Source organism: Salmo salar, chromosome ssa13 (genome assembly GCF_905237065.1).
Source record: "Salmo salar chromosome ssa13, Ssal_v3.1, whole genome shotgun sequence".
NCBI lineage: Eukaryota > Metazoa > Chordata > Actinopteri > Salmoniformes > Salmonidae > Salmo > Salmo salar.
In genome coordinates, this window is record NC_059454.1 from 64,940,557 (window position 1) to 64,964,584 (window position 24,028).

Below are 24,028 nucleotides of genomic sequence, written 5' to 3' on the forward strand. Positions count from 1 at the left end.
GTACTGTCTGAAATTGAGAAATTATTCTTGATTTTTTTGATCGGTCAGACAATTTATCCTTATCTGTACTGGCTTAGTTAGTGACAACATTTGCCGCCACAGCACTTGATTACAACTGCAAACTCCTCCTTCGCTGCTAATGTAGTTCGGCGTTCTCCAGGCTGTGCAAAACATGCGCGCCCAATTTAGCTATCCCAATACTAGCATGTGATTTTAACTGTTAGTAACTATTGAGGAGAGATTGGGAAAATGCAGTGTGCACATAATTTTAATAATAAGATGAAATATGCACACAGCCCCGAGAGGGGCTAACAGAGAAAAAAATAAACATACAAAATAATCATAAAAAAGGTATAAGAGAGAGTGCTTTGTGACAATTTGAAGAAAGGACATGTTCTCTCTCTCCGTCAGATGGTCCCAAAATATCAATGGCCCCCTTCCTCCTTTTTCAGATCCTTTCATCCGCTGGTGACGGGGTCTGGGTCCATTAAGGATGAAAGGACCGGCACCCTATAAATCTGGTTGCACCTCAGGGGTTAGTCCTTAGTCCTTTTTCCTGCGTCCTTCCTTGCATGTGTGATACGGTCTCTTGTCCCAGGCACCCACTCATATTTCTTTGAACCTGACAACACAAGGCGAGATTAGCCCATTTCAGAATGGACCAAATACAAACCTATTCTGGTCATTAACATAGGTACCAGATCATTGGATCTGATTAATTCAATGTAATTCTATATTTGAGGACTGGAGGAGAAGCAACCACCACATAATCTTCAACTGAGTATCCTCTCTGAAAATTTTGCAAGTAAACACGGTCCCTAGCACTTTCTCAACTTTGCTGGAGAGAGGCTAATGCTATGGAGTTAGTTCGGGAAGTGGAATAAATGAGGGGCAGTATAGAGCCATGAGATGCACAATTGTTGTTGGGGATGGAGCCTTGCTTTATTTGGCAGCATTATTTGACATGATGTGAGGGTTAGTTTGGGACTTGGAATAAACGGAACAGTGTGAGAGTGGCCGGTGCCTTGCGCAGTTGTGGATATTGGGGTGGATACAGCTTCCTTTTAGCTTTGACACTTATGTAGCTCAAAGAAAGACACCTTGGACTGTAGTGTAACTCCATTATGACAAACCAGACATGTTACATGTTGAATTATGGGTAATGTAGTACTGCTCTAGTTTCCAAAACAGCCTACAATGACATATGTTAAACTTGATGTCACAATGGCTTTTAACCCTTTACATTCGCACCTGCATAAGGACTGAAAATGGCAGATTTGGGCACTGATAAACGCCTAAACAGGAACACAGTGGCTGTACAGTATCACGCTATACATAACGTCTCTGACAGCCGTTCTGAACTTGAGCACCTCACACGACAAGAAGTTGCCCCCATCCCTGCATCTAAATTGGGCAACTTTTTCACATTTCTTGTTGTCTGAGTGAGGGAAATGCTGTAAATTCAGAGGACTATGTATTTTGAAAGATGAGATAGAGGATTATAATAAATACCACTGATGTCATACAAGCAAGCCAAACACCTGTGAGTCCAAAAAGGTGCACTTGACATTTCCATGTCATAAAACTCACGTCATATAGTTAACGTTTATGATCACTATGTTTGATGTACAGTTACTAGATGACATCGCATCATACACCGGGTTGTTCTGACAAGGATGAGCCCGTTTGCCTATTGTGAAGAAAATTTGCCACGGCACATGAACCCAAATGCACTCATGCCTCCTTTCTGTGCACACCAAAATTATGATCCGTTTCCCTGAATTGCACTGTTAAAGCCTAACACTAAGATCGTATTTTATAATTTAGCTAGTCATGTTGGCAATAGAACAAACTTTCAAATGATGCCCACCTGACAGACTGAGATTTATAATGAACCGGTTTTTTGGTATGAGTAAACCATAGTAATTGTGTGATGGCGGGGATGCAGGGTTGTGTACCAAAGAAAACAACTAAAAAAGTGTGGTTGCTCTAGTTCCTCAACGGCACTGCTAGGAGAGCTCAAAAAAGCACCTTATAGTTAAAGACTGTATGTATCCATAGTATTTTCTGATTTTGTTATCAACAAATGCGGCGAAAAGTACAGTAAATGTAAAATGCACATAAAATCAACAGTGTAATGTTTGGATTCAGTCTTGTGTCAGATGAATTGTTGTGTCCTCACACCTTTGGTCTAAGAATTTTTGCATAATCTCCAAATTGTTCCCTTTCATTGCTACCATGGTTATGCATATGCTTTTCATATTTTTTCTGTAAGAAACATTTCAATTTAGCCCTATCCATATAGGCCAATTTCCACAAGTGCAAAGGGTTAATCGCAGTTGCCCAGTGTATATAGATTTGCAGAACATGGAAAGGTGCTTGTAATCAAGAAACCGTTATTTGATGCTGTGAAAGAATAAAGAAGCCTAAGTGCTCAGTGAACAGAGACGATTCTGTGTCACATTTGATTGAGCGTCTAAGACCCAACTCAAGTCATCCATTCAAATGTCCCATAAGATGCAGGTTGTCCCAGGTTGATAGTGATTGATTACCTATGATGCCTAAAAATAGCCTGAGGTGTAACTGCAATTTGTCTCGTAAACTGTCCAATGAAAATCTCACTTTTAAAAGTGAATATTCTGTTAACGTATACCCAAATATTATTGTCGATTCATTCTATACTCGTATAAATTGGAGAGAAAAAATTAAGAATTTTTTTTTTTTTTAAAACACACCTTAAACTTGTATCAAACAGAATGTTTAAAAAAAATGCTTGATATTTCCTCATAGAGGATGAGCTGGCCAATCAGTGGTCTACTCGCATTAATATGTTTTATGGCCGGAATACGCCCACACCATTCTAAAACAGAAAAGATGCTTTTTAACATAGTTAATTACCATGTTTTGGAAGAAAACTATTTCACTGATATTATAATTAATTTCAGGTAATATTTCATAGAAATTTGGAAATACTGGACAATTACTTTAAAGCTGGCCAATTAATAAGCAGCCTGGAGGCCCCTTTGGAGTAGAATAATGGGCACCCTTAACCTTCAGGGAGAGGCTAATGTACAACAGCCCTACAGAGTAGCTATTTGTGGCTTTGACCTGTATTTCAAGGAAGAGCCATTTTTGTGCACACGCAAGTTCAATTGCAAAAAAAAAAAAATTACCCTTAAGGAGCCAGTATTTGTTCACTCCTTAGATACACAAATGTATGATTTTATGACTTATTGCACTTAGAAGCCTCTTCATCTTAAGAAAAAGAAACCAGCTTTTGGTTTCCTGATTGGTGATATAAGTGGTGTATTCATGAGTGGCTCACCCTCTTTGTCTGGGGCTGTGTCCACACCAGCCCCTCACCTCCTTATACACCAGCCTGGACAGCAGCTGGAAAACAGAAAGACAGCACACTCAACACAGTTTACCAATCACCCGACCTCAACCCAATTGAGATGACTTGGGATGAGTTGGACCGCAGGGCGCTGGGAGAAAAGCAGCCAACAAGTGCTCAGCATACGTGGTTACTCCTTCAAGACTGTTGGAAAAGCATTCCTCATGAAGCTGGTTGAGAGAATGCCAAGAGTGTGCAAAGCTGTCATCAAGGCAAAGGGTGGCTTCTTTGAAGAATCTCAAATAGAAAATATATTTTGATTTGTTTAACACTTTTTTGGGTTACTACATTATTCCATATGCTTTATTACATACAGTAAGGGAAAAAAGTATTTGATCCCCTGCTGATTTTGTACGTTTGCCCACTGACAAAGAAATGACCAGTCTATAATTTTAATGGTAGGCTTATTTGAACAGTGAGAGACAGGATAACAACAAAAGAATCCAGAAAAACACATGTCAAAAATGTTATAAATTGATTTGCATTTTAATGAGGGAAATAAGTATTTGACCCCCTCTCAATCAGAAAGATTTCTGGCTCCCAGGTGTCTTTTATACAGGTAAAGAGCTCAGATTAGGAGCACACTCTTAAAAGGAAGATGGACGGGGCCATGTACCGTCAAATCTTGGGTGAGAACCTCCTTCCCTCAGCCAGGGCATTGAAAATGGGTCGTGGATGGGTATTCCAGCATGACAATGACCCAATGACATGGCCAAGGCAACAAAAGAGTGGCTCAAGAAGAAGCACATTAAGGTCCTGGAGTGGCCAAGCCAGTCTCCAGACCTTAATCCCATAGAAAATCTGTGGAGGGAGCTGAAGGTTCGAGTTGCCAAACGTCAGCCTCAAAACCTTAATGACTTGGAGAAGATCTGCAAAGAGGAGTGGAACAAAATCCCTCCTGAGATGTGTGCAAACCTGGTGGCCAACTACAAGAAACGTCTGACCTCTGTGATTGCCAACAAGGGTTTTGCCACCAAGTACTAAGTCATGTTTTGCCGAGGGGTCAAATACTTATTTCCCTCATTAAAATGCAAATAATTTTATAACATTTTTGACATGCGTTTTTCTGGATTCTTTTGTTGTTATTCTGTCTCTCACTGTTCAAATAAACCTACCATTAAAATGATAGACTGATAATTTCTTTGTCAGTGGGAAAACGTACAAAATCAGCAGGGGATCAAATACCTTTTCCCCTCACTGTAGTTTTTAGGTCTTCACTATTATTCTACAATGTGGAAAATAATAAAAAATAAAGCAACACCCTGGAATGAGTAGGTGTGTCCAAACCTTTTTGACTGGTACTGTATACCTATATGTTTTCAGATATATATATAAAAAACACATTTTCCACATATTTATAACACAAATGTTTTTAAAACAAAGTATTCAGACCCCTTCCCTTTTTCCACATTGTTATGTTACAGCCTTATTCTAAAATGGATTAAATTTAAAAAAATCCTCATCAATCTACACACAATAACCCATAATGACAAAGCGAAAAACAGGTTTAGACATTTGCAGAAATGTTTTGGTACCCCTCTCCAGATCTGTGTCTCAACACAATCCTGTCTCAGAGCTCTAAGGACAATTTCTTCGCCCTCATGGCATGGTTTTTGCTCTGACAAGCACTATCGACTGTGGGACCTTATATAGACAGGTGTTGGCCTTTCCAAATCATGTCCAATCAATTGACTTTACCACAGGTGGACTCCAATCAAGTTGTAAAAACATCTCAAGGATGATCAATTGAAACAGGATGCACCTGAGCTCAATTTCGAGTCTCATAGCAAAGGGTCTGAATACTTATGTAAATAAGGTATTTCAGTTTTTCTTTCTAAAAAAACAGATTTATGCTTTGTCTTTATGGGTTATTGTGTGCAGATTGATGAGGGAAAAAACAATTGAATCAATTTTAAAATAAGGCTGTAACGGGGTCTGAATACTTTCCAAATGCACTGTACAAGCTCCCAGTAATGTATTGGGTAAATTAGTAGCTCGCGACATGTTTTTTTAAAAGTATCTCTCATGTTAGAAAAGGTTGGAGAACGCTGTTGTACACAATGCACAGGTATAGCACCTTCTTTGTACATGTGGCTCAAATATTGCAGTGATTTATAAAACAAGACTAAAAACTAACCAAACAGGCGAGGATATCAGCAGTGATCAGCATGAAGAAGACATTGTTCCACCCCGTTGGAGAGATCAGTCCTGCTAACAGAGGACCGAGGGCAGCACCTACAGGACAGTCAGAATAACAGTCAAACACTTGAGCAGGGGAAACCAAACACCTGAAACGAGGGACCACATTTATCAACAGTGCGTAAATATCTCACTAAATTCTGATGATTCTAGGATTTGCATGTAACAACAAATTGGCATTTATCAAACTGGCGCACGTAACATATGTTTTCCCTGATAAATCAGAGCCATATTTGTGCGCTCGTGAACGAGCGTTACAACCACACCTGGGCAACACCCCCCATCCACCTTTTATGGTAACAAAAAACCCCTCATTTGCTGTATGATTTGGAGATGTTGGAACTGGGCCATGAGAGTTTGTAAAGTAAAGCGCAATGGCACATTTGATCACATTTATGTAGAGATATGCACAGAATGTTTTGTAGTGACTTTTTCCAAACAAGAAATGCATGCCGCCTATAGCGAGCGCCAAACACTAGCAGCACATTGTGCAAGTATGATTTTCTATTCGAACAATGTAAAAGTAGGAATAAATGCTATAGCACACTTCTATTGAAAATATAAAAATGTTCAACATTTTGTTTATCAATAGATTATTGTGTTTCCATCTCCTGCCTTGGTATAGGATCTGAATTTATATATTGGCTATGATGTTGCGCTCCTATCGCACAGCTATACTGTAGCCTACTGTATACCCATACTATCAAATATATTAAATTGGCTACCGGTCTACTTAATTTCTAGCATGTTTGGCTATTAAATGAGCGATGAATAAATGGTACACTAATAAATGTTGTGTAGCGGGAATAAACCAGTCATGTCAGAAAAGGACAGTCATGTCCTGCAATATGATCATGATTTAGGCCTATATACCGTAAAACTTAAATTAAAAGCTCAGTCTCAAATAGCCACCTGTCCCTTTAAATAGCTGGGCAATGGCACACATTTCAGCCAATAAACGCTGGGTTTGAATTGTTTACGAGGTTACCATGGATTACCATGAATTGTTTACAAGGTTTATTGTTTGATTTGTTACATTAAATAATTCAGTTGTGACTCAAAATAAAATCTTTCGTTTTTTTTTATCACCAGTAACAAACTGCATGCCATTGGCTGCTAACAGCTGAGAATTGCTAGCTAACAATCAAGCACAAAAACAGTCAACAACCTTGGGGGTACAGACCCCTAGAAATCATCAGAAAGTAAGAACTGACGAAAATGCAGTCAGAGGAGAATAACTATTCCGTCAAGGAATGTTTTTTTCTTTCTTTACTACGACAAAAGAAATGTGACAGAATGTGTAAATGATAGCACAGTGCATGAAATGAATAGCTTAAAATGCTGGAAGTGAATGCTGGAACTAAGCAATTAACTATGTAAATGAGCAAAAGCTGTGTGCATTAAGGAAATAGATGCCTGGTTCAAATAGAAACCTGTCTCTAATAAGAGCCTGTTGTGTTCAGTGATTGAAGCAAATAAATGCCAAAGCTATTAATTCAAGTTTTACGGAAATAAAAGAAACACATTAGGCTACATGCTGCCATGCGATCTCCTTACCCACGGCAAATGCATCCGTTTTATCATTAGGCCTAAGTTGTGTTTTCATTAGCAGACCATTATTAAAATTCTGATGTATCAAACACCCCCATTTCCCTCAAAATAACAATATTTGCTTGCAATACAATTGATCAACCACTAGAAGTGAGATATGCGTGGAGATACCCCCACTTTCACATCATGTTCAAAATGGATAAAAATAGCAACCTTTGGGGGAAAACTGGCGCATGCACTGTTTAGAGGCTTTTTCGTGCGCACGCAGCTTTGATAAATAAGGCCCCAGGTCTGGATATACAATTTGATTTGGGACAACAATCATGAAAAGTCTGCCTTTAGAACACTACATGATTTACAATGGAAAATAATTGTGCATGGCAATTAGCCATGGACCTTCTACATAAACTGTATAAAACCATTTGTAAATTGCCACATTACACTGCAATAAGTGAGCATTGAAGTGAATCTCAAAACATAGGTGACCTCAAATAAATAAATAAAAACATTCCTTCATGCATTGACACAGGCACACATAAATGCACCATAGCCCCACTAACCCATTACTAGTCACCATTATAAGCGTCAAAACTAAAACAACAAAATCAGTACCAATCCCCCATGTGGCCCAGACATTCCCCACATACCTATTGACCCTGTGCCATCAATTATGGCCGTGACCGTTGACAACGCTCTAGAGTTTCCCCTCAGGCTCTCATGTGTCCCCTATGAAAGGAAAAACACTCATTATGAACCAACATTCAATCCTATTTCCCAATTTGTCTCCTTGATTCCTTGCGTCCTCTCTCCTCAAAACGCATTGAAGGTGATTGTCTGATGGGAGGCACCTTGAATCGGTTTGAGAAAGAGGCAAGGGAGACAGAATGCAAGGAATCGAGGAAAGACGCATTAAGATAGAGCCTTGGACTAACAGGGGATGTGGGGGGAGTGGGGCAATGAGGAGCTTATCTCCTCCGTGTGACTTCGGGAGAGCTGAGGACCTCATGTTAGAGGCATGAAGTGGTCCATTCTGGAATGGATATGCTTACCAGGTCAGCAGACACAGCGGTGGTGATGAGGGCGTAGGGTCCGTTCACCAGGGCTCCACACACCAACAGCATCCCTACGGTGCAGAGGTACACAACAACACAGCACTGTGAGAGAATCAGGCATGTACAGTACGCTAGCTCGCAGATAGCAAGGGTCTTTTTTAGGAAGATTTTCATTGTGATATGTGGTTATGTTGATTGCCTACTTCAGTTGAATGCACCGACTGTAACTCGCCCTAGATAAGAGCGTCTGCTAAACATGAAAGGCTACAAACACACGACCGACACACAGTTTAGTACAATGTGTTAAATTGGAGCATTGATGTAGTTGTTAGCAGGAGGGGTTGAGACTAAAATGGCGCTATGGCTTGAAAGTCAAAAGCCATACAAATGTATCTCTTACCGATTGTGGTTCCTAGGCTATGCTGTCCAATGTGGTTGTACAGGAACAGCTAGGAAAGCAAAACAAACATTTGGACTGGATTTTGGACAAAAGGTGGCACTCTTGAAGGATTGGCTCATGATTTAATAACCCACATGTAAACCCAAAGGAAAACATTTAGCTATGCTGAAAAACAGATTGACACAATAGTGTCAAGGACCTTGCAACCTATCACGAAATGTTTCTTGGGCAGCGGGTGAAATTCACTGCCAATTCCAGAGCTACAAAGCGCAGCCAAAGTCCATCAGGCAGTCATATTTACATGACATATACAGTACCAGTCAAATGTTTGGAAACACCTACTGATTCCAGGGTTTTTCTTTATTTATACTATTTTCTAAATTGTAGAATAATGGTGAAGACATCCAAAACTATGAAATAACACGTATGGAATCATATAGAAAGCAAAAAAGTGTTAAACAAAATCTAAATATATTTTATATTTGAGATTCTTCAAAGTAGCCACCCTTTGCCTTGATGACAGCTTTGCACAATGAGTAGGTGCGGCCAAACTTCTGACTGGTACTGTATGTGATCAATACATTTACTGAGAGAATTTCGTCTTGTCATTAGTGAATATAAAGTGTGTCCAGTCAACATTTGCAATTCAGGCCTTTGTGCAGGCCTTTCCTTTCATGATATACAGTATATTTTTGCCCAGCACCGGTTTTCTAAAGAATGGAATGTGCATATTACTCTCAAATGCCACATTTACAATTCAAAGAGGAGTCATAAGTGTACTATAATAAAGAGACACTAGAAATGTCCATGGTGTTACACATGGTAAAAGCCAGTGATGTCTTTTGTGTGAATGCACACTCACCATAGGAGCAGCCACGATTAACATGACACAGCAAGTTGAGGCTCTGCCCCCAGTTTGGTCCGACACCAGTCCAGCCACGACGCCCCCTGCAGACACACAACACACGCTTAACATACACGCTTAACACAGACTTAACACGTAGGGGAAGATAGCAGTCCTACATCATCTGAAAAATATTCAGCCTTTGAGGAGCTGCATTGAAGATCAATAGTAAGTGCTCAGACACCAATACAGTAGGAGCCAATCATTGGCCAATTCTAATGAGAACTCTTCTGACTGCAGACATCACTTGGTATGTCTATGTTCTGTTTTGTTATGACTGCAGAAACCCCTCGTTATGTCTATGACTTGTTATAACTACAGTGTAGACAAAACATCCAGGTCAATCAGAGAAGAGCTTCCTGGTTCCTCATATGATCTCTCAGAGTATTGCGCTATAAAGGTTACATAATTGCATATAAAGTCAGTCACATGACTGTTAAGGCTTACCAACAATTCCTCCTACATCAAATAGTGTTGACATGTCCCCAGCTTCCTTGGGGTCAAAATGGGCTGAGGAAATAAACATTAGGAATTTTAAGCGACACAGTATGCCAAACTAACTAACGGCGCATCTCACAATGCAAAGCAAATCATTATCAGCTTATAAGCATTGTTAGCATTTGAACCCTCAGATGAACTGTCAACAAATAGAAGCTAAACTGAGTACGTACCAACATTAGAGATGTAGAGAGGAAGCCAGTAGAGAAAGGTGTAGCTAACAAGCTTAGCGAACAGCAGACAGAGGGAGAACTCCATTACACCCTGTAAGATAATATCACACAAACTCAGCAAAAAAAGAAACATCCCTTTTTCAGGACCCTGTCTTTCAAAGATAATTCGTAAAAATCCAAATAACTTCACAGATCTTCATTGTAAAGGGTTTAAACACTGTTTCCCATGCTTGTTCAATGAACCATAAACAATTAATGAACATGCACCTGTGGAACGGTTGTTAAGACACTAACAGCTTACAGACGGAAGGCAATTAAGGTCACAGTTATGAAAACTTAGGACACTAAAAAGAGGCCTTTCTACTGACTGAAAAACACCAAAAGAAAGATGCCCAGGGTCCCTGCTCATCTGTGTGAACGTGCCTTAGGCATTCTGCAAGGAGGCATGAGGACTGCAGATGTGGCCAGAGTACTAAATTGCAATGTCCGTACTGTGAGACACTTAAGACAGCGCTACAGGGAGACAGGACGGACAGCTAATCGTCCTCGCAGTGGCAGACCACGTGTAACAACATCTGCACAGGTACATCCGAACATCACACCTGCGGGACAGGTACAAGATGGCAACAACTGCCCGAGTTACACCAGGAACGCACAATCCCTCCATCAGTGCTGAGACTGTCCGCAATAGGCTGAGAGAGGCTGGACTGAGGGCTTGTAGGCCTGTCCTCACCAGCCATCACCGGCAACAATGTCGCCTATGGGCACAGACCCACCGTCGCTGGACCAGACAGGACTGGTAAAAAGTGCTCTTCACTGACGAGTTGCGGTTTTGTCTCACCAGGGGTGATGGTCGGATTCGCATTTATCGTTGAAGGAATGAGCGTTACACCGAGGCCTGTACTCTGGAGCGGGATCGATTTGGAGGTGGAGGGTCCGTCATGGTCTGGGGTGGTGTGTCACAGCATCATTGGACTGAGCTTGTTGTCATTGCAGGCAATCTCAACGCTGTGCGTTACAGGGAAGACATCCTCCTCCCTCATGTGGTACCCTTCCTGCAGGCTCATCCTGACATGACCCTCCAGCATGACAATGCCACCAGCCATACTGCTCGTTCTGTGCATGATTACCTGCAAGACAGGAATGTCAGTGTTCTGCCATGGCCAGCGACGAGCCAGGATGTCAATCCCATTGAGCACGTCTGGGACCTGTTGGATCGGAGGGCTAGGGCCATCGCCCCAGAAATGTCCGGGAACTTGCAGATGCCTTGGTGGAAGAGTGGGGTAACATCTCACAGCAAGAACTGGCAAATCTGGTGCAGTCCATGAGGAGGAGATGCAGTGCAGTACTTAATGCAGCGGGTGGCCACACCAGATACTGACAGTTACTTTTGATTTTGACCCCCCCCTTTACTCAGGGAAACTTTATTCAATTTCTGTTAGTCACATGTCTGTGGAACTTGTTCAGTTTATGTCTCAGTTGTTGAATCTTGTTATGTTCATACAAATATTTACACATGTTACGTTTGCTGAAAATAAACGCAGTTGACAGTGAGAGGACGTTTCTTTTTTTGCTGAGTTTATTACACACTGGTCATAGAGCAGTCATAGCAACTGTCATAACAATAAATCAAAACTGGATGGTCTTCAGAGATATATGGGAGTGGTTGAGGGCAGCTGAAGGCTGGGACTAAAAACAAACAAAAGATAACTAATGTAAAATATACTGTACATGAAATGCTTGAAATATGTTTAAACTGGAAGTGGAAGCCTTAGTATTGTTGTCTATTAGTTTACTCCAATTAGGGGAGGGGTGGTAGGGTTAGGGGAAAATAATAAATAAAGAAAATATATTTATTTATTATGAACAAAAATATAAAAACGCAATAGTTTTTTTTGTTTTTAATTTAGCTTATGAAACATGGAACCAACACTACATGTCGTGTTTATATTTTTCGTTCAGTGTAGTTTACTCCAATTAGGGGAGGGGTGGTAGGGTTAGGTGAAAATAATAAAGGAAAATATATTTTAAAAATGTATTTAAAATAATATACATATATGAGGGATTAGATATAATGCAGACAATTACAGTGATAGAAGCCACAATCTATCTGCAACACTAAACCTGGTCTACCACCTTTTAGAAATAAAACAAAAGTCATTACAACAGTCTACAGCATTTCCAGTTTATACATATAATACATTATCAACCATGAGTCACAATAGAAAGCAAATGAAACAGCTTGAAATTAAAGTAGATAGTGATCCGCACTCACAGGTATCCTGAGGGCCCCACAGAAGCTGATGGCCTCGGTGTGCTCCTCTGTCGACTCGGAGGAGATAGAGTTGGACAGGCCAGGACTGCTGAAGATCTCCTCGTTAACAGATGAGTTTTGTAAGAGAGGCTCCTTCTCGTTGTCCTCCTGCACATACACAGCAATTAGCATTGTTCTAACCAGGGCTACAACTATTGACTATGTTTTATGTATAGTCTAACATGTCTTCTATTACTCTATAATATCAAGTCTTTCGAAAGAAAGGGAAATAATAGAATGACAAAACATTGGTCAAAACAAAATCAGGCCATAATCTAGGGGTAGCTGGTAGCCTCGAGGTTACAAGGGCAGTCGGTGCCACCGACACCGACTGCCCTTGAGCAAGGCAGCCCTTCTCTATAATACTAAGGGCACCCATTACTTCATATGTTCTTTGGTTATACTTACATGGTGCTGCGGGGGGCTGCAGCCGACATCTTCTGGTTCTGTGACAACAATAAAAAAGGTTGTGCTCACAAATCCATTTTCATGTCAAAATAGTCTTGGGACTAGCCTATTCTCATTTTACATAAATCCTGTCGGAGAACCCAACATGATCCATTTTCAAACTAGGTTAATAAAAACGTATCCTCCATAATAACTTTCTAATGGCAATGAATATTGTATACCATTTCATTTGGATTCTATGATCTACTGTATCAAGCTTCAATAGGTTGCAGTGGTTTATGCATTCAGCACTATGGACCTGTTGACATGTTTTGAACATCTCAAAGTAAGAATAGTGATCTAGGATCAGGCCCCCTCTGTCCATTCATTATAATCTAAAAAGGCAAAACTGATCCTAGATCAGCACTCCTACTTTCTCTATGAATACAGAGCCAGAGGTCAAAGGTCACACTCACTCTCCACCAGAAAGAAGAAGCAGAGAATGCCTGTGGATGCAATAATGATTCCGGGCACGATGAAGGACATGCCCCAGGCCGAGGACACAAAGATGCCGGCGATGAGCGAACCCAGGATGTTGCCTACCGAGGTGTGCGAGTTCCACACGCCCATGATGAACCCTCGTCTGGAGGGAGAAGGACAGACGCACACAGATGGCTTGGATATGAAAGAAGTGGGTTTAGAAACATTGTATATCTTGACAGTGAAAGGTGAGACAGTGAGCCTGCTTACATTAACTTATAGGGACACTTGAACATAGGGAATTTATTGGAGTGAATTCAATATATACTTAAAACTTTCAACATACCGGTACTAAATACTGAGGAGAGCTTTCAGCAGTAAACTGCTGAAATGGAAACTGGACATCTGTAAATTGTTCCTATTTTTAATTTCCAAACACTCATTACACTCAAACAAAGGAACTGACCGCAGAGTTCTGTTTTTAATTTCGCATAATGTGACTGACCTTGAGCAACAAAAAAATACCCTACACAATATGGAAAAGGGGTACTGATACTGGGCACTCAGCATTGCTGAACTGGTCAGGAGTAAGAATATGTCTCACTCACTTCCCCTTTCCGAACCAGTTCCCAACGCAGGCCACCACTGCAGGCCAGCCCGTTGTCTGCACTAGTCCATTCATTGCCTAGGGAAGTAAGAGAGGGAGATTTAGACTTTTAGATGCTTTTAATTTCAACATTAAATATGCCCCTATACCCAACCCGGTGAGAGAAAAAAAAAGATGGAGAGATGTTTTGTGTCCCCATGAGAGAGATACAAACAAAGACACATAAAAAAGAAGGGGGCTGGGCCGGTTACCCACACCATTATATTATCACACACATAGCCTTGAGAAAAGCACTGGCATGGAAACAATCCCTCAGCCTCCCTCACACGCTCTACATCATATGATACTGCTGACCTGTCATGTGATGGTGCCTAAAGCCCCCATGCCAACTTTTACCTGACTTTCCTTTTACAACCCAAGTTGTTTTGTCGCTGCATATGCTCAGATAGGAAAACTCATGAATGTGCATGCATACACAAGGCCCTGTATACACAGTGTGGACATAGATTTAACTTTAAACTGTTGTTTTTCAGTACCAGGCTGTGTTCATTAGGCACGAAACACAAGACAACTGACTGAAACTGAGGGACTACCAGGACTTCCCATTGCAAAAATGTTTACGCTGCAAACTCTTATGAACATGCCCCAGGTCGGGCCTGAACTCAAAGGGAACTATTCTGCGGGGTGTGAGCGAGTGACAATGGTTTTAGAGCAGATTTAACCCTTACCTGGACGAAGGCGTAATACCAGATGGAGTGGATGTTCCAGTAGAAGCCCAGGCCAAACAGACATGTGAAGAGACCACTGAGAAGCATCCCGGTGGTCAGGTAGTATCGCAAGGGCACGCGCTCACCAAATATCCCACTGTCAAAACATACAACACATCATCTGGTTAACTCCTTGTAGTGAGGTTTAATACACCCGCAAGCACGCACACCCACAAAAACAACACAATCATAGGATTTACATCATTCTGCCTACCTGAAAAACATGCCAATGGCATAAGCAACGAGGAAGGAGTTGTCCACGGCTCCAAACAGAGTCTGGTAGTTGTCCTGGTCTGGAGAAAACGAGTTGGCACAGAAAATGTCAGAATGAAATCTACTGTCGTAATGCTTAAACAGCAACATAAAAACGGATTCATTCTACTGATATGGTGTGCTTTCTATATTCTCAGAAACACGTTGGAAATGTTTTGGAAGCATTTCTATTCCTTTTTAAAAATGATCGAAGAAGTCAAGTCAAGCAGAGGACTCACCAAATGGCGCCCAGTCACACCAGGTTTCATTGTCAGTTCCATTGAGGTTCGGTGGCCGAATGAGAGTGGAACAATTTTTGTGCAGCTCACTCTGTATATACATGGGGCAATAACCAGAGATTACACACATGGACACAAAACATTCAGCCTTCAAGAGGCAACCAGTTTAAACGTCTCGAAACAAAAACAGCCACTATCATATAACTTTCTGAAAAATGACTATGCTAACTATTGTTGTGCAACTTGAGTGTTCTAGGGCTTTTGTGACCTAGAACACTTAGATATGTTAGAATATAGAGCTGAACAGTGTGGCATTACGTTAAGATGCCTGGTTACATAAAGGTTACATTTAAAAAATAAAAATAAATAAGATAATGTTTCATAAAGGTTTGTGAAGTCAGTGTATCACCTTGACGATGCTGATGGGTTTCCGGGAGAGATGGTAGCTGGTATAGAAGAGAAAGGTGAGGAAGAGGGTGAAACCTCTGTACCTGCACAGAGAGTAGAAAAAGAGCTCATTCTAATGTTGTCCAAAGCAAATACCATGCCATCAACAACCTCACCTTTGTCAAAGCACACACATTTTTTGGACAGTCTCTTATACGTTACTCTTATACATTATCTAGAGGTCTACAGTGCTGGGGTATTATGGGATGTTAGTCTCATAAGACCGGGGGGGAAGAGAAAGAGAGAAAGAGAAAGAAAGGCTTCAAACTACCATCCTGAAGAGAGATCTGAGGAGAAGAGAAAACTAAACAATTGTTCACATGGTCTTGTCTGTACAGTAGGCAGAACACATAGGCTTGATTTTTTAGTGGGAACCAAAACAGGGTATTCAGAAAAGTTCATTACTGCTGAGAGCAGTACAGAGAGGTGTACACTGCACCGGAAGGCAGCTAGCTACACCACACACCAGACACGCTCTGTATTGACCTGTTTACATTTCCTGGAGTGGAAAGGAAGGTTTTACCACATTTAGATTTTAGTAACAACCTCACTCAGAACCTGGTGTAAACTCCTCATCCTCAAGCTAATTGCACACAACACATAAGATGCATCCAAAAAGACACCCTATTACTGCACTACTTTTGTCCAGAGCGCTATGGACCCTGGTCAAAAGCAGTACACTAGGGCCTTGGTCAAATGTAGTGACTACTGGGATGCCATTTCGGACACAAACATTCAGGAGAAATTGTTGTGAGCAAGACTTTTATAGTTTGACTGACTAAATCTAGGACAAAGTGTGACTATTTCGTCAGGTTTATGGAACAACCTGGGTCAGTGACAGCAATAATCCAGAAAGTATTGTGGATTGATGAAATGTTGTAGAAATCCAACAGTGTAGATGGCCTTCACCTAGGATGTTTTCACGTAAAATTCTATGCTTCTTTTTGCACAAGACATCTTTGAATATGGGGTTTAAAGGGAAAATACCGCAATTGTGGCCCACAATTTGTGGCGTTCCAAAATGTGGGCATTCCTGCATCTGCAGGTGGGCATTCCTGCAAAATTATGACTTTTCAACGCCGATACCGATTATTGGAAGACAAAAAAAAGCGGATTAATCGGTCGAGATATATATACTAATGACAATTACAACAATACTGAAAGAACAATGAACACTTTTATGTTAACTTAATATAATACATAAATAAAATCTATTTTGTCTCAAATAAATAATGAAACATGCTCAATTTGGTTTAAATAATGCAAAAACAGTGTTGGAGAAGAAATTAAAAGTGCAACATGTGCCATGTAAAAAAACATAACGTTTAAGTTCCTTGCTCAGAACATGAGAACATATGAAAGCTGGTGGTTCAATATTCCCAGTTCTTCAATATTCCCAGTTAAGAAGTTTTAGGTTGTAGTTATTATAGGAATTATGAAGCATTGACTATTTCTCTCTATACCATTTGTATTTCATATACCTTTGACTACTGGATGTTTTAATAGGCGCTTTAGTATTGCCAGCCTAATCACAGGAGTTGATAGGCTTGAAGTCATAAAAAGCACTGTGAAGCAAGCATTGCTAAGAGCTGCTGGCAAATGCAGTAAAGTTTGAATGAATGCTTACGAGCTTGCTGCCGCCTACCACCGCTCAGTCAGACTGCTCTATCAAATCATAGACTTAATTATAATATAATAAACACAGAAATACGAGCCGTTGGTCATTAATATGGTCAAATCCGGAAACTAGCATTTCGAAAACAAAACGTTTATTCTTTCAGTGAAATACGGAACCGTTCCGTATTTTATCGAACGGTGGCAACCCTAAGTCTAAATATTGCTGTTACATTTCACAACCTTCAATGTTATGTAATAATTATGTACAATTCTGGCAAATTAGTTCGCAATGAGCCAGGCGGCCCAAACTGTTGCATATACCCTGACTCTGCGTGCAATGAACGCAAGAGAAGTGACACAATTTCTCTAGTTAATATTGCCTGTTAACATGAATTTCTTTTAACTAAATATGCAGGTTAAAAAATATATACTTCTGTGTATTGATTTTAAGAAAGGTATTGATGTTTATGGTTAGGTACAGTCGTGCAACAATTGTGCTTTTTTTCACGAATGCGCTTTTGTTAAATCCTCCCCCGTTTGGCGAAGTAGGCTGTGATTCGATGATAAGTTAACAGGCACCACATCGATTATATGCAATGCAGGACAAGCTAGTTAACCTAGTAATATCATCAACCATGTGTAGTTAACTAGTGATTATGTTAAGATTGATCGTTTTTTATAAGATAAGTTTAATGCTAGCTAGCAACTTACCTTGGCTCCTTGCTGCACTCGCGTAACAGGTGGTCAGCCTGCCACGCAGTTTCCTCGTGGAATGCAATGTAATCGACGTCTAAAAATGCCGATTACCGATTGTATTAAAAACGGCCCTAATTAATCGGCCATGGCGATTAAATTGGTCAACCTCAACTATATGTAATGAACAGTGGCGATTTTAGCATGTAAATCTTGGTGGGGCAAACACCCCCAAAAATAGCAAATATGCATGCCAGCAAAGGCACTACACAACACTAAACAATACATTAATTGCACTATAACAGTGACAAACGGTGCCCACAAACTGTTAGGGCCTACATAAAGTTGTCCCAACACCTTACCACTGCTACACCTGGCTATCAGCGGAGCCTTGTCTGGCAGTTCATTTGGCCTCATTTACTGCCTTTTTATAAAACATAGCTGACTTGCTTAAACAAAATGTGGTTTCTCCTGACAATTGAGATGTACAAACTATGGCATAATGACGATAAGGGCAATCTGTCAGTTCAATTAAGACATTAATGAGCGAGCTAGGATGGACGCAGTCAATATAACTATTTGTTCAGCACTTTTGAAATGTAGAGCGACAGAATTCAGAACATGGGCCGTTCTTACCCCGAGTTCCCGACTTGGAATTCCGAGATGGATGACAGTTCAAAACGTATTTTCACCAGTTGGAGCTTGTTTTTTCCAGAGTTCCCAGTTGTCTTGAACTCACTGAAGTCCGAGATTTCACAGTTCCGAGTCTCCAGTTGTTTTGAACGCAGCAGAAGTCATGCTGGATTGACAGCATGGCTAATGTTTATCTTTTTAAGCTTGGAAAAGAGACCCTTACACCTAGACTTGGACTACACACCCATTCCACTGAATAACAGTTAGCCAGTGATTCCTTCCACACCACTCATTGTTGAATTGGCGATTTCCAACATAAACTAATGTTTATGGCCGATGAGCACCGATACATTTTATCTATAATTTATCTTCATATGACAAGGATTGAAAATGATTTGCCAGTAGATTGTCGACTTGATTCATGATGATGACCGCTAGCTAAGATTTTGAAAGTATGATGTTGACATTATCAGTCCAATAAAAGCTACTGTAGATATAACGTGATTTGACGTCATTTTATCTGTGTCCAATGACCTTGAGCTTTCTTGGATGGGCACTTCTAATGTAACTCTATGGCAGCACCCAAACTGCTTGAATTTTCGAGGTAGCTGACTAGTGGTGGCTATTTAGCAGCCTGATAGTCTGGACGTAAAAGCTCTTGGCCACTGGCCAGTCTTCCAGTTTTTGCCATGATGCACCTGAACCCTGACCTTAACCTAGCTAACGTTAGCCACCTAGCTAACGTTAGCCACAACAAATTAGAATCTGTAACATATCATACAATATGTAACGAATTTGCGAAACGTATGTTCGCAAATTCGTAACATATTGTGGATATCCACAAATTAATACATATCATACGAAACGTAACATTTCATACTAAATGGAGTGTCTCAAATGTATGTACAGAACAATACAAAATGCTTTGAGACCAGGTTACAGCCTCATGTCTAGCCAATCATTGACTTCTATCTGATTAGGGACAAAACCGCTGTCCCCCCGTCATCAACCTACATACTGTACAATGCAATAGCTTTGTTTGCATAAAGGGTGTCACACACACACACAATAGAATTCAAAGATAGTAGAAACTTACCCGCTGTCTCTTGAGAAGGACGTGATCAGTCTGATGCCGGGAGCCAAAGAAGACCTCATCTTCGAAAAACTTGTTAAAACCGCTTACACTATTCTCTCAAACATGGCATCAAAAGTTAGTTCGTTCGCCTTGTATACATCCAATTGGTATTGTCTGTTAAAAAAATAGGACTACAAAAATATCTAAAAACAGCATAAAAACTAACTGAAAGTTTATACATGGGACTTCAAAACAGCTTCTCACACTGGTTCGAGCTCCGGTGACTTTGAATTTTTAGTTACAATATTCCATCGATATTTTTCGCACTTTGATTATAAAAACACTGGTTTGTTTCTTTTTTTGTTTAAAGTCAGCGCACTGATCAAAACAGCTTCAGTCGCTTGGCTATTCCTACTTCCTGTTAATGTGTGAATCTCCGCCAACAATGAATTCCCATAGATTTCCATGCATGCCTGAGCAAGCTCATAGCGTTATAAAAGCCGGTTCCTATAAATACTCTATGCACTTCTCTACCGTGTCACATGCGCATTAGTCCACATGTTTACGGATTCTGTCCATAATAGTTCAAGGGTAGCCATTTCCCAATATTTTCCAAGCCCAGCCGCCGTACTAAAACAAATCTTCCCGAAGCGCGTGGACATGTGATTCCCGTATCTGACGTCACGGCATTAAAGGAGCGATGACTGATTTACTCTTCAAGTACTATACCACCACCACAGAGAATTATGCTTTGTCTTCTGTCAATCAAATGTGGTACAGCCTACATACAGCAGAAAATAAAAAGGCATCAATGTGTTTGAAATGTAAATGATGCTCCTCTAAAATTACAGATTGAAAAGTTTCTAGGGTCATAAGTGGAGCACAGTGGCTCCTGAGTGGCGCAGAACCCCCCTTTCTATTTCAAAGTTAGAAGTGCGCTATTTGATAGATTCCCCCCTCCCCATCTCGTACTTCTGAGTGGGAGACCTTCTCAGGCAGTAGCCTGCCTAGCTCACAAACTATAATCAGGGAACCCACTCCGACAAGGTTAATTGACCCACAGTCGCACGGTGACATGATATCATTGACATGACGTACAAATGAGAGATAGAAAACCGATTGCACAAATGTCACCATTCTGATTTATTTTTGTGCAGGCGCCCCGTGCCTCCCCCGGCAAGATGCTGCCCTGGGCGGCTGCCCATGTCTCCCATACCTAAATCCGCCACTGTGTTGAGTGTGCCCCTGGCTATCCATAAATAAATAAAAACAAGAGAATTGTACAATCAGGTTGGCTTAATATGAGGATGAGTTATACTTTTACTTGTACTTTTGATACCCACGTATACAGTGGCAAGAAAAAGTATGTGAACACTTTGGAATTACCTGGATTTCTGCATAAATTTGTCATCACATTTGATCTGATCTTCATCTAGGTCACAACAATAGACAAACATAGTGTGCTTAAACTAATTACACACAAATTATTGTATTTTCTTGTCTATATTGAATACATCATTTAAACATTCACAGTGTAGGTTGGAAAAATATGTGAACCCCTAGGCTAATGGCTTCATCCAAATTCTTTAATCAATGAGACGAGATTGGAGATGTTGGTTAGAGCTGCCTTGCCCTATAAAAAACACTCACAACATTTTAGTTTGCTATTCACAAGAAGCATTGTCTGATGTGAACCATGCCTCGAACAAAAGACATCTCAGAAGACCTAAGATTAAGAATTGTTGACTTGCATAAAGCTGGAAAGGGTTACAAAGTATTTCTAAAAGCCTTGATGTTCATCAGTCCACGGTAAGACAAATTGTCTATAACATTTACATTTACATTTACGTCATTTAGCAGACGCTCTTATCCAGAGCGACTTACAAATTGGTGCATTCACCTTATGATATCCAGTGGAACAACCACTTTACAATAGTACATCTATATCTTTTTTTTTGGGGGGGGGGGGTTAGAAGGATTACTTTATCCTATCCCAGGTATTCCTTAAAGAGGTGGGGTTTCAGGTGTCTATGGAAGGTGGTGATTGACTCCGCTGTCCTGGCGTCGTGAGGGAGCTTGTTCCACCATTGGGGTGCCAGAGCAGCGAACAGTTTTGACTGGGCTGAGCGGGAACTGTGCTTCCGCAGAGGTAGGGGGGCCAGCAGGCCAGAGGTGGATGAACGCAGTGCCCTTGTTTGGGTGTAGGGCCTGATCAGAGCCTGAAGGTACGGAGGTGCCGTTCCCCTCACAGCTCCGTAGGCAAGCACCATGGTCTTGGAGAAAGTTCAGCACTGTTGCTACTCTCCCTAGGAGTGGCCGTCCTGCAAAGATGACTGCAAGAGCACAGCGCAGAATGCTCAATGAGGTTAAGAAGAATCCTAGACTGTTAGCTAAAGACTTACAGAAATCTCTGGAACATGCTAACATCTCTGTTGATGAGTCTACGATACGTAAAACACTAAACAAGAATGGTGTTCATGGGAGGACACCACGGAAGAAGCCACTGCTGTCCAAAAAAAACATTGCTGCACATCTGAAGTTTGCAAAAGTGCACCTGGATGTTCCACAGCGCTACTGGCAAAATATGCTGTGGACAGATAAAACTACAGTTGAGTTGTTCGGAAGGAACACACAACACTATGTCTGGACAAAAAAAGCCACAGCACACCAACATCAAAACCTCATCCCAACTGTAAAGTATGGTGGAAGGAGCATCATGGTTTGGGGCTGCTTTGCTGCCTTAGGACCTAGACAGCTTGCTATCATCGATGGAAAAATGAATTCCCAAGTTTATCAAGACATTTTGCAGAAGATTGTTCGGCTATCTGTCCGCCAATTGAAGCTCAACAGCAGTTGGGTGATGCAACAGGACAACGACCCAAAACACAGAAGTAAATCAACAACAGAATGGCTTCAACAGAAGAAAATATGCCTTCTGGAGTGTCCCAGTCAAAGTCCTGACCTCAACCTGATTGAGATGCTGTGGCATGATCTCAAGAGAACAGTTTACACCAGACATCCCAAGAATATTGCTGAACTGAAACAGTTTTGTAAAGAGGAATGGTCCAAAATTCCTCCTGACCGTCGTGCAGGTCTGATCCGCAACTACAGAAAACGTTTGGTTGAGGTTATTGCTGCCAAAGGAGGGTCAACCAGTTATTAAATTCAAGGGTTTGCATACTTTTTCCACCCTGCACTGTGAATGCTTACACATGAAAACGTATAATTGTCTGTGTGCTCTGCTGTGTCCTAGATGAAGATCAGATCAAATGTTATGACCAATTTATGCAGAAATCCAGGTATTTCCAAAGGGTACTTTTTCTTGCCACTGTATTTTAGCAATTACATTTACTTTTGATACTTAAGTATATTTAAAACCTAATACTTTTACTGAAGTAGTATTTTACTCAGTGACTTTCACTTTTACTTGAGTCATTTTCTATTATCTTTACTTTTACTCAAATATGACAATTGAGTACTTTTTCCACCACTGCTCGTATCCCAATGTCATGAAGGTTTGAAATGTGTCACGTCCTGACCAGTGAAAAGGGTCATTTGCCATAGTAGAATGGTCAGGGCGTGGCAGGGGGGTTATTTTGTGTGTTTTGGGGTTTGTTAGTTTCTAGGTGAATGTGTTCTAGTTTTCATTTTCTACATTTCGTTTTTCAGGTCTGGCTGAGTATGGTTTCCAATCAGAGGCAGGTGTCTTTCGTTGTCTCTAATTGGAAGCCATACTTAGGCAGCCTGTTTTCCTTTGGGTTTTGTGGGTGGTTGTTTTCCGTATAGTCTGTGTACCTTACGGAACTGTTTGTCGTTTGGTTATTTTTGTTTAAGTGTTCTCTTAAAATAAATGAAGATGTTCACTATACACGCTGCGCCTTGGTCTAATCCTTTCGACGCCTGTGACAAAATTATTGTTTTTGTCAAATACTATATCTGTTTGGGATTCTTGCAGTAAATTTTCTATACAAATTCTTTATAATTATGTTCCGGCCTCCCGACCATCCGCTCAATAAAAGAATTGTACCGCGGCTGAATGTTATTGGGGACCTCTGGTCTATACCCTACAAGTATAGCCTCCAATGTGGCATTTCATATTCTGTTTTGCTTAAAACTAAAACATACATTCACTCATCTGACTACAATAGGAAACATCGTGACCAATCAACCTCACAATGCAATGAGTAACACATTAATAATACATTGACATAAAAAAATACAAATTCAATCATAGGTCTGTGGTCTAGGACAAAAGTCACTCTTTCCCCATTTTATAGGAAATTAAACCAGCAGACAACATTTTCAGCCCGCTCTTTTTCCATAGGAATGGAAAAATATACACTGAG

At 40.7% G+C, this 24,028-nt stretch overlaps 1 protein-coding gene across 1 annotated transcript; it reads right to left on the minus strand.

The window, feature by feature from the left end:
- Positions 1-252: 252 nt before the first annotated feature.
- On the minus strand, positions 253-20,089 carry spx2 (Sugar phosphate exchanger 2). Its single transcript, NM_001140251.1, has 18 exons — positions 19,704-20,089; positions 15,627-15,708; positions 15,218-15,308; positions 14,941-15,019; positions 14,688-14,823; positions 13,961-14,037; positions 13,349-13,515; positions 12,894-12,931; positions 12,447-12,593; positions 10,172-10,262; positions 9,948-10,010; positions 9,459-9,544; positions 8,597-8,645; positions 8,194-8,267; positions 7,792-7,870; positions 5,532-5,629; positions 3,326-3,390; positions 253-622 (listed from the first exon to the last, which is right to left on the minus strand). The coding sequence occupies exons 1-18, from the start codon at positions 19,760-19,762 to the stop codon at positions 607-609; spliced, it is 1,497 nt and encodes a 498-aa protein (NP_001133723.1). The 5' UTR covers positions 19,763-20,089; the 3' UTR covers positions 253-606.
- Positions 20,090-24,028: the final 3,939 nt, after the last annotated feature.

What these genes read in the sequence shown, in the direction of transcription:
- spx2 (NM_001140251.1), bottom strand. Translation starts at nt 19,762, where the DNA reads ATGAGGTCTTCTTTGGCTCCCGGCATCAGACTGATCACGTCCTTCTCA. An exon ending in GCCATTGGCATGTTTTTCAG is followed by an intron (nt 14,824 to 14,940) that starts GTAGGCAGAATG and finishes ATGTTTTGACAG; the next exon opens with TGGGATATTTGGTGAGCGCG. An exon ending in TCTCTACATCTCTAATGTTG is followed by an intron (nt 10,011 to 10,171) that starts GTACGTACTCAG and finishes TTATTTCCTCAG; the next exon opens with CCCATTTTGACCCCAAGGAA.